The 11119-nt window shown below is 46.7% G+C and overlaps 1 protein-coding gene across 1 annotated transcript in view; it reads left to right on the top strand.

Annotated features, from left to right (window-relative positions):
- Positions 1-1712: 1712 nt before the first annotated feature.
- Positions 1713-11119, top strand: part of LOC104151993 (ubiquitin-conjugating enzyme E2 R2) — a 51894-nt gene continuing 42487 nt past the window's right edge. Inside the window, exon 1 of the mRNA XM_068928352.1 lies at positions 1713-1938. Within this exon, the coding sequence (XP_068784453.1) occupies positions 1762-1938 (177 nt within the window). The 5' untranslated portion in view covers positions 1713-1761. The remainder of the gene's footprint in view (positions 1939-11119) is intronic.

The raw sequence follows: 11119 nt of genomic DNA, 5'->3' as shown, positions 1-11119 counted from the left end.
CACGGTCCCACATGCGCATGGGAGGACGAGGTGCCTCTCTCCCACGTGCGCGTGGGAAGACGAGGTGCCTCGTCGCCTCTGGAGCGTTATCCTTCCTCCACTGGGGAACGGGAGGCATGAACTAAACCGCGTTTTCTGCCTGTCGCGCCTTGCACATCTGCGGAGCGATGTGAAAATAGTGCAGCTCTCTAACGGATTAATTGTCCGCTTCTATTTTAAGATTGTTTGTTTAGATTCTGTTGTCGGCTCGCTAAGGGATTTGGGTCAGACAAAGGCCACGCTTTAGAGAAAGACCCAGCGGAGCAGGTGGCCGCCGGCGCTGCGAGCCGCGGGGCGGCGGCGGGATGCGCGGGCCGAGAGCCGGGGGCACGTCAGGGTCCCCGTGACGGCAGCAGCCCCGCCGCGAACGGAGGCTCCTCAGCGCCGCAGCCGTCCCCGCGCCCCCGTCCTGGGCCTTCCTGCGGCCTGCGCCGTCTCCCACCCGGCCGGCTGGGTTTGTACGCCGGGGGCAGGCGGGACCCGGTGCTGCCGTGGAGGTCCCTTTCCGAAATCTGTGACGATCGTTAACTGCTGAGGACAGGGCCGGTAGCGTTTGGAGGTACTCGAGTCCTTGCAAGTCCACGTCAGGCGCGTCTTCGGCTCCCTCAGCCCGTCTTGCTCTGCCCTTTCTGGCTCACTGGGCGGGAGGAGGAAGGAGTTTAGCGCCCGTTCAGTGGCCTTTGGCAGCCACGGACCCACCACTCCCAGCAGCAGAAGTCTGTAAATTTAAGAGTCGGGCACCGGCTAATCTTGAGGTTTATCGTGGGGGGACACGGGGAAGGTGAAGAGAAGAAACACCTCCTTGCCCCCTGCTCGCTGTTTTTTCCAGCCGTTTGCTCGCTTTCCAGCAGCTTTTCTCTGGGCCCAAGGCAGCTTTTAGGGGGAAAGCCACCGCTCTCCTACGCAGGCGACCGAAAACGCTGTTCGTTACCCCGAAACAACGCCACAAGCCTGGGCAACAGGACAGCTCAGCCGGGCACCCGCCAGCCCGAACCGCGCCCGGCCCGGCCTCCCACGGCGCCGAGACCCACCGAGGGGCAACCGGCCGCCGCCGGCGGGGAGCGGGTTGGGGGCTCCGGCTTGCCGCTCCCCCCCTCCCATGGGGTGGGGGCCGGGCGGGTGCAGCCCGGGAGAAGGGCTGGCAAGGGGCAGCCGTGCCGAGGAGCCGGCGGCAGCGGGGAGGCGGGAGGGGACGGACGGACACGGACACACACACACAAAAAGGGGAGGGGGAACCTGTCGCTTTAAGAGCGCCGGTAGGGGCGGGGTGGGGGAGGGGGGGGAGGCGGCCGCGCCGCGAACGGGCGTGACGCCGCGCGCCCGCCCCGCCCCGCGTCCCCTTCCCTCCTCCTCCTCCTCCCGCGGGCGGGGCGGGGCGGGGCGGGGCGCCCCTCTGCCCACCCCTCCCCTAAGCGGGGCGGGGGCGTGGCCGGCGCGGAGGGGCGGGGCGGGGGGAGGAGGTGCGGAGCGGCGCGCTGAGGTCAGCGGCGAGCGGGCGCCGTCACAAAAGGAAGTGGCGGCGGCGGTGGTGCGGCGCGGCGCGGCGCGGGGAGGGGCGGGGGGCCCGCGAGGAGGAGGAGGAGGAGGCGGAGGCGGCGCGGCGGCGACAGGAGGAAGGCGGCAGCGGGGGCGGCGGCGGGCGCAGGGGTAGCGGCAGGGCGGGCGGGCGGCCGGCGGGGGGCCGGGCCGGGCCGGGCCAGGCCGGCGGGGCCGCGCCGCGCCATGGCCCAGCAGCAGATGAGCAGCTCGCAGAAGGCGCTGATGCTGGAGCTGAAGTCGCTGCAGGAGGAGCCGGTGGAGGGCTTCCGCATCACCCTGGTCGACGAGTCCGACCTCTACAACTGGGAGGTGGCGATCTTCGGGCCCCCCAACACCCTCTACGAGGGCGGATACTTCAAGGTAGGGCCGCCCCCGCCGCCGGCCCGGGCAAGGCCTCGGGGGGAGGGGGGTAAACGGGGGCTCCGTGGCCTCGGCCGCGGCCCCAAAAAATGAAATAGAGAAAGCCGAGGCCTCCCGTGCGCGGAGGGGCCTCGCTCGGCGGTGACCGGGCCGCACGCAGCCCCCAGGGGGGCGGCAGCTCCGGGGGAGGCCTCGCCTCGGCGTGAGGGACCGGCCTGGCCCCGGGAAGGGGTCTGGGGGCAGGCAGCTGCGTCAAAGCCTCAGTTTTGTTTCCCTTCTGGAGGGGAGGAGGGGATAGGTGTTTTGTGGTAAGGGGTGAACTCTTTCCTTCCGCTCCCAAGCTGTCCTTCGGGCTGTGGTCTGCGTGTCTTTATCCCAAAGTATGGGGCGTCCCGGCCTCTTCCTGCCTTTCCTTCAGGAGCATCCTGTGTCAGGCGACTAATTCGGGGGGAAAGGCTCTCCCTACTGTGATTCTTCCCCCCCCCCCCCGCCCCCACGAACTTCATGGTACTTCAGTACTGTTTTGTTATGATTTTTGCCTTCTCTGCTAGATTTAGAGGACAGTCGTCAAGGGGCTAGAGAAATGCTTAACTGGTGAAGGTAGATGAACGCTTTCAATTCCTCTCTCGGTCTTCCTGTTGGTCCAAAAAAACTTTTGTGGCTGTTATTTCCCCTCTTGTAAACACTGTAAGCAAGAAATCTGGCACTGCCCTCCCAGAAAGGAACTAAAGGCAGAAAAGACTGAAATTCTCAAAACAGCTGGTGGAGAAAGAAGTGCAGGCTGCTTCTAGAACCAATGAAAACATTGGTGCCTGCAGAAGATATATTGTATTGGGCATACCCCTTTGAACTTTGCAATGTCTGCTTGGCCTCTGGCAAAAACATTGTTGCCTTCAACTTGCATCTCCCTGGAGTGATTGTTTCAGTAATGGCTCCTGTGTGTTCCGCTTTATGTCAGTTAGTGCCCTTTGGCTCCTGTCAAACTGGAGGGGGAAAAAATTTTGGGGTGATCTATTTGCTTGGTTAACATGCATCTTCAGTGCCACTTGGCCTCTCTGGGTCAAGGTTTAAGCACTCTATTCCACAAAACCAAAATAACCTGTAGCTTGGGAAATAATAGATCTGAGTCACGTTCAGTTTGGCCTCGTTGTTTTGAAGGAAGGGAAGGTTTTGGCACAAGCCTTTCTTTTTGTAATGAGTTGGCTGGCTTACTCATGTAGGTGTGATACGTATATTCTTAGACTCACCTCCATTATTATTATTCAGGAAGTAGCCCTAGTCTTGGATTGGGAACTGGGTCATTTTTACATCAGAATGGCTTGGCTAACTCTTCCGGCACTTAGATTACTCATCAATTTTCAAACAAATCAAGATGGATCAAAATATTGTTGTCTTGTTTAGGAACTGTCTGGTTCCTACATTTGGAATTGATCTTGGAAAGAAAGCTAAGGAAGATGGGTGAAATAATCTGAGGATGCGTGTTTAACAAGGGTAGTTTTCGGCAAGATTGTCAGTGTTGGCTTATTTCAGTATTGTAGCTATGATATGTTTTGCCATTTGATGTTGTCCTTTACTGCAATGCTTTTCCTCTAAAACCTTCTAACAGGTGAAGACTAGCACTGATGAGCCTCTACAAATGCTATGTGATGTTTATTTTGAGAATGGGAGACTCTTTAAGTTCTCTTACTGTCTTCATCCCAACTGTAGTCGGGTGATTCTCTTCAAGCAGTGTGGCTGAAGCCTGTTGTATATAGTTTTTCCCTAATCTTTTTTTTAAGGAGGATCCATGTGTGGAGTTCTTGTTTAGGTAGTTTTTGGTATTCATCCTAAGTTCTCAGCTACCAAAAAAGCAGTTTTAGACCTAACTTGGTCCCTGGGGAGACAGAATCCTGTTGTCCTGAGGAGTGAAGCTTTTGACTTTTTTGTGTTGTTGTACTGGGCCTCTAGGCCAACCTTTAGATATGTTAGACTTGGTTTATTGAATGATATAGGGATAAGATTGATACCTAGAACTTTTATTTTGTGAGGTTACTTCTGTGATGTGTTCATAGTATTTTCAAGGTGGACACTTTAGTTTAAAATCAGCATCTGATTTATTTTTCTGAGGTTTCTCAGCTTACTGATTTAAATAGTCTATCTTCATCATGTTTTATGTTTTACTTTCCTGAGATTAGATAAGTAGGATTAGAAATGAGCAGTTATAGGCTATAAGTTTTTCAGCTTTGGGGCACTGGAGTTAGCTTCCCCCCCCCCCCCCCTTCTTCCCCCCCGTTTACTTGAGGTGTGGTTTGAGGGTGGGAACAAGAAGGAAGGTTCATCATCTTTTATTTAAGCTTAAATGTAAATGTTCAGAGGGGAAAACATGCATTTAAAGTAACTTTATTAAAGAAAGGGTTAGCAATGATTGATTGGGAAGAAAACTCTTGGTTTGGGTTTGTGAAGTTTTCGGGGCCGGGAACATCAGATTTTTGCACCTTGTTTATTCTTGGAGAAATGTGACCTTCTCTATGGATTGCTGAACTAGCTAAATAAGCTGAAATGAGCGAAGGGTTCTCTTTGCACGCTTTTGAAAGGAGCTACCGAGCTACCGCTATTAAAAGCTGGTCTAACATTTCAGCAGATTCTGATTTCAGTTGCCAATCCAGTAACTTTACCATTTGATAAATTTAAACAGAAAGTGTGTACTACTTAATGTTTGCTCAAATGGCAGATTATCAGTACCTTAGTGCAGGCTTTAGTAAAATCGGAGACCTTTTAAAACTTTAAGAGTAGTATTTAAACAACTCCAGGTTTTTATCAACTGAGATAGCGTGCTAAGATGTGCTGTGGTACTTCATAGTGTAGGACCTTCTAGCTAAATAGAAATGGCAGAATCATTCAGAAGCAGTTTCACGCAGAGGAGCATTGGTAAGCGATAAGAGCACTCCTGTACTACAAGCCCCCCTTATACAATTAGCTGAAGGTACACATCTGCAAGGTTATATCACAAATCCAGATGTACTTGCATAGCTGTCGTCTTTGTCAATTTCTGTCACAATATCTTGTGATTATATAGTCATAAATCCCATTTTTGAATAGGACTAGAAATAAAGTTTTGGATAACCATTTACTTAATTTTTTGGATTACCACCTAAGCTACTTCATGTACTGGTCACTTTTTGTTCCTTGCTGGCAAGACAAAAGGTCAGCGATGTTAAATCCTTCATGTAGGTCAGAAGATAACAGCAAGTATCTGTCCATCAGTAGCTGTCAGCAGGGGGTCATCCATCAGTACAACTAAAGCTTCTCCCTGTGTTCTGGCCGTGAAATGCTGTGTTGGGCTTCAGGTATATTTGATTGTATTAAGCAAACTTGGTTTTTGCTCCTTGGCTCATTCTGAATTTGCCTAAGGGAGAAAGGTGGGGAGAACTAGTGTGTCTAAGGTGTTGATTTATTCACAGCTGGTCCAGTTATTGAAGGTTTTTGGATGAGAAAGGGAAGATTTTTCTCAGAATAAAGTTATTTCCTGTCTTGGCCATAGATGGTGCCGGTTGCTGTTTTCTGTGGTCAGATGGGAATGACAGTCTGATAAAACAGATCTTAAGATGAGACTCCTCTGAATTACTCTGGAAACTGTGGGAATATGTTCTTTTAGCTTTGCTGATAGTGCCTGAGATGTAGAGGACTGGATTCTGCTGCAGTCTGCAGGACTACTTGTAAGCAGTTTCATCCATACTCCCTTTACTCTTTAGGCATCTTCGCTGCAGCTGAGACGGTTCTTTGCTATGCGGCTGGAGAACTCTTTCACCTTCAACTTTGGCACCGGATGTTTAAGTGTGGATCAACGCAACACAGCCTGTTAAGCTATAATCTGTTGATGATGGGTGCTGGTAGTGAGAGACCTCAGTGGCTGAGGATAATGTATGCTGAAGCTTTCACCATCTCAGTTGACCTTTGATCTATGGATAGTCTGCCTTGAAATCCTGTGTCTGACAGCTTCATGTTTGGGTCTTCAAAGCCTGGAGACTGATAAACCTCTGCTCGGTGCCTTAATCAATTGATGGTCTCAAGATACTAGCAGAATTACTAGAATATACTTGTTGATGGCTTACTCAAAGCTTTATGTATTTGCTACAATTGCACCTTAGCATCACAGCTTTTGATTGTTTGAAAAAGGAAATTCTTCTCGTTTCATAGTTGAATAGTATTCTGCTTATGCTGGGGTGTAAACTTTTCCAGAAGGGTACAAGTGAAAAATTACACAAATAGAAACTTCATTGTTAATCACATAGCACTGCCCAGAAGTACAGTTTGAACCAAGTGTGCTGTGTCAAGAAACATGTTTAATGTAGAGCAAAGAGTCAATATTAAAAGCCCCTTCATAGGTGATTTAGGTTAGGTAGATGAAAGTGAGTACACCTAACATGAAAGAGAACAAGTGAAAATAACTGTGGTATTAGAGTTGCTATTTGATAGTTCTTTTCTTAACGCAATTTATTTCATTAGGTATTCTTCCTACTTGAAGGAGCAAGTCTTGACACATAAGTTGGAGTGGAAAAACAAGCATTATGCTTGATTGTCTTGAGTAATTTGGGGACTAAATACTTGTCATAGGCATTGTTTTCCTTGCTTTTTGTAACTCATTAACCATGTGCCATTTAGAATTCTGTGTTGTTGGATCTCAGCTTCTTCCAAGTGATTTGTTTTGAATTTGGAGCAATTAGCAATTTATGGAAATACTTCTCTGAAAGCAGGAAATCAGTATAAAACTTTCTGATGATTGACTGGTGTCGGGAACGAGCACCACGTTAAAAAGTCTGGAATTGCAGGCTACTTCCCAGAAAGCTTAAAATTAAGCAAATAGAAAATCCTTAGGCACTTAGGATTAGGTAACTGGTAAAACATCTAACTTCACAAGATATTACTTAATGCCAAGGAAAAATTGTTGTATGCTTTGCACAAGACTAAGTCTACAAGCCTCTGACTTATAAGATCCTACAGAGTTTTTCCCTGAATGTACTTAACTTTCAATTTTTGTTGCCTTTAGGTATCTTTGATACTAATATGCGGAGGTTTGAGGCAACAAAGGGATATGGAGCTTCACGTTAATGAAGTCTGGAATTGCTCACTTCAGGGTCTGGAGATAGCCCGCTCTCCATGAGAACTCTTCAAAGTCAAAGAACAGCTAAGCCATCTGCAGTCAGGGAGGGAGGAAAGTTATTCTGGTGTTAGTTCACTGATATTAAGCATAGTTATGGCTTGTAACTCTCAAACCCAAGGAGCACCTGATTGACTTTTGCTTTGCTGTTACGTGTAAATTTTGGATGCTTGCATTTGTGGGCCATGCAGAACCCTCCAGACAACTCATCCAGGCTATCACCTCTTCTGGACAGCTGCCTTTTCTTGGGAAGAAACAGGCAAGGTAATGATGGTGGCCAGCTCCTAGTTCTTTCCATAGGGCTCCTCTGATCCGGGTAGGGATAATGTGTATGCTGTGAAGGGCAGATAATGATTTTTTTTCAGATCTGATACTGCCTGGAAATACAAGCTCATGTGTAATGGGTCCTGTCCTGTGAAAAGGGAAGAGCTGTAGCACAGCCCACTTCTGCTATTAGAATAAAAAAAAGAAAACCTTTTCATTTGGAAAGATTGAACAGTATTGACTTGCATAATTGTTCCATTTTTTTTGGCTCTATTTCCGTGAGTTTGCACCAGATGATCCTTGGATGAGGTAAAGTGTAAGATAGAGGGGTGTGGGGGGTTTTTTGGTTTTGTTTTTTGTTTTTTTTTCCCCTCCTTGGAAAATGTGTGCAGGTAATTCTGTGGTCTCTTGAAAGTTCTTGCTGGTCTATTCCAGTGATGGTGACTTTTAAAGCATGTAGATGATATCTTAGAGTTGGTCAGTGTTTTGGGGATTAGTGGAAACTTTTTACTCTGTAGTGTTGGAAGGGTAGGGTTTTTGTTTTTTAGTAGTTTTTTAATTTTGTATTTTTAAAGAGCTCCAGTGTTCTAATGTCATTAGGCCAGGGTTTAACTGAGGGCAGGACGTATCTGTAGCTTTCCATAAAAGCTCAGACCTGCTTCTAATGTAGCACTATTTTATGTAGCAACAGTTTCACACTGGGTATTTTGTTTCTTTAATAGCACATTAAGTCCACTGCCTGATTCATATTTTACATCCTGAAGGTAGAAAACCTCCCCCTGCCACACACACAAACCCCTCCACCCCCAAACGCTTTGTCATCAGAAATATCCAGAGTTAAGTTTCTATAAACACATTATGTTGTTTTATGGCTATGATCAGATATGAATTAGTACCATTCGTTAATGAATAATACGGGCTAAATAGTGGAGGGACTTGTGCTGAACTGGAATGTAACCGAGTTACAAGTGGACTGCATTGTGAATGAAGTAGAGGTTATGTGAATATTGTAATATAGGAAGATCTCTTGTAATTTTGGGCTGTGCATGACCGCACGCACGTGTGCAAAATCAGTGCGATGTTTCCAGAGTTCCAGTACTTTATTTACAAAACATTAACTTGTTATTCAGTGATATGAGTTAAAGGAGTTGTAATTAATCTTACTAAGCTTTTGTAGTAGCTACTTATTGAGAATGAATAGTGTCACCAGACCAGATTAACAGTAATTTAACTTTGGCATTCTATACCTTCCCCTGAACTACCAGCAGCCAAGACTAGCCTATAGCAGAGTAAATAGATAGCCTATCTCCATGCTTTCTGAAATAATTAAAATGAATAAGCATTTGTCTAAAGTGGCCTGCAATTGAGAGGAAAAATAGTAAAGCTACTGAATTGGGCCACACATAGGATATTATGGAATGTTTGCTTGATTTTTTTTTTTAAAGAAATCTCCCCTGGGGCTTTTTTCTTTAAATTGAGGATACTGCCCAGAGAACAAGGAGAATGAGCAGAGGCTGTCTTAAGTGGATAACGCTTTCAGATATCTCGCTGTATTTCTCGTTAACAGAGAAGTCTTGCTGTGCCTTAGTTAATCAAAGTATGCTATGATATTCCCATCTGCCTATTTTGTTCTCTTAAAATTATGCAAGTTATTTAGAACTTAAAGTAAAGGACTTTTACTATGGGAAACAAAACTTAAGATTGTAGCAGTAGGGACATAATTGTGATAGCCATATGACTCTTCAAGTTGTATGTCTCCGTAAAGAATTTAAAAGGTGTTGAGGCTCAACTCTCGTCAAGCACTGAGTGTTCAAAATTCAATGAATGATAGAAATATTTCTTCTCTTGTGTAATTCTCTGAAGTGTCAAGTAGCTATTTCTTGAGACAACCACAATCACGTTTAAACAATTTTGTATAGAGAAGCTGTTGTCACTTCATTTAAAAGTTCACTGGTCTTTGGTAAGAGAATTTAGAGCTTACATTGCTGTATGATCTCCATTTAAGCATATAAATATTAAAATTGAGTCCAACATATGGAATGATTTCCATTTCTCAGTTTCTGCCAGAAACCTGAAGGCTAGCATGCTTCAAAATTTGACTAATATGCTTTCTTTCTCTGAAATATAACCCCCCCTCCCCAGCTGTTGAGTCTTTCATTTATGTGGAAGAAGCTTGGCTGCCTTTGGCCTGAAATATGGCAATAGCAGCACTACCATGGGCAGCTGCTTAGGTAGGATGGACTGAAATGAGCGTTTGGCCTTTTACATTTTGAAGCAGGCTGGATAGTTTTTGAGAACTTATTTATACTGAGGTCTGTTTTGACTCTCAGAGGATTATGGGCAGACTCTTCAGGAGGTAAATGCCAGTCTAGGCAGAATCGTTATGGTGTATCCCTCTGGAGCTTCTCTATAAATGGCAAAAATAGCATAATTCAGTCTGTCTTGAGAACCCACATCATCTATGACTATTCCCCAATTGCAAAGAGGTAGTAGCTGTGTTGGCTGAAGAGGCTAAGGAGGGATGGGATCAAAAGATTGCTGGTCTTGGCCGCTTTCTTCAGATGTTCCTGAAGGTCCAGGCTTTTAGTGCTGTTATAGATGATACTCAGATTTCACTGATTAAAAGCAGCCCACTTAATGCTCAACTTAGAAGAAAGTTAGTGATGATTTGTCCAAGTAGCATGCTCGTTCTATGCCTACTGGTTATAAGGATGTTCATTTTGGTTCATTCCTCTAACATGACTGATAGCTTATGCTTGAGCTCTTCAACTAGGGAATCGTATTTGGCCCACAAGAGAGAATTAAGTAGAATGTTGGCAGTCCACAAAAGCTGCAAAAAGTAATACTTCTTAATGGAAACTTCCATGGAGACCCCAGCTAGCCTGGCTGCTGCAGGTAAGTACTGCCTACCTCCAGCCCAGGAGTTGCCTCCTCACGGTTGTAGGCATGTGGCTAAAATGATGGGTCAGGCCACAGTGGGGTTAGTTGTGAGTAGCCATCCTGAAGTAGGGCATATGTATTTGCGGATCTAATGGGGATGCAGTGGAACATCACGCAGGGATTTCTTTAGCCCTCTTTTGGCACTTGCACAATCCCTAAACTGTCCCCTGCTGTCTAAGTAGGTAGTGCTACGTACCTTGGGGTCACTGCTGTTAATATGTCAGACTCGTGCAATGGCAGGGGCATGGAGGGGGGGGCTCTAGGTATGGTCAGGTACAAAATCCTGTCACCTGTGATTCTGCCAGGCCTCTTAATCTATCCCTGAGTCTTCTGGGTTTCTAAGCCAGTCTCAGGTGTGACTTCCTCTTCCTTCATCTCTTTTCCTGTATGGGGTTGACCGCACTTCAGGGCGTGGTTGAGGGAAGACTTAAGGCTACCGTTTGTGACCTAATTAGAGGTTCTGGTCCAACTCCTGGGGTCTCTGCCATGGTCTGTTTCATCTTCCCTCTGTAGATCTCACCCTTGCTGAGAACATGGGTGGCTTTCACCATTTCCAAGAGGACAGTCAAGTATCTTTGTCCCATGTACTCTTAACCAAGACTACTAAGGTGGCTAGTTTCTACGTTTATTTTAAAAGCAAACTCACTGGTGGTCTTAAGTGGAACCTGTGCGTTCTACTTTGGTAAATCTACCAAAGCTCTGAATGGAGGTTATTGGACAAAAACACTTCAGCTGTTAGAAGCTGCATCAGTTGCATTATATCGTTAACTCTGGCATGCATAAACTTGTCATGATCACCTAGCTGTTTTGCCTAGCACTAATTCGTAGCTGGAGTTGTAA

This window comes from Struthio camelus, chromosome Z (assembly GCF_040807025.1).
Source record: "Struthio camelus isolate bStrCam1 chromosome Z, bStrCam1.hap1, whole genome shotgun sequence".
NCBI lineage: Eukaryota > Metazoa > Chordata > Aves > Struthioniformes > Struthionidae > Struthio > Struthio camelus.
The sequence above is the reverse complement of the archived record's forward strand: the minus strand, read 5'-3'. Positions and strand labels throughout refer to the sequence as shown.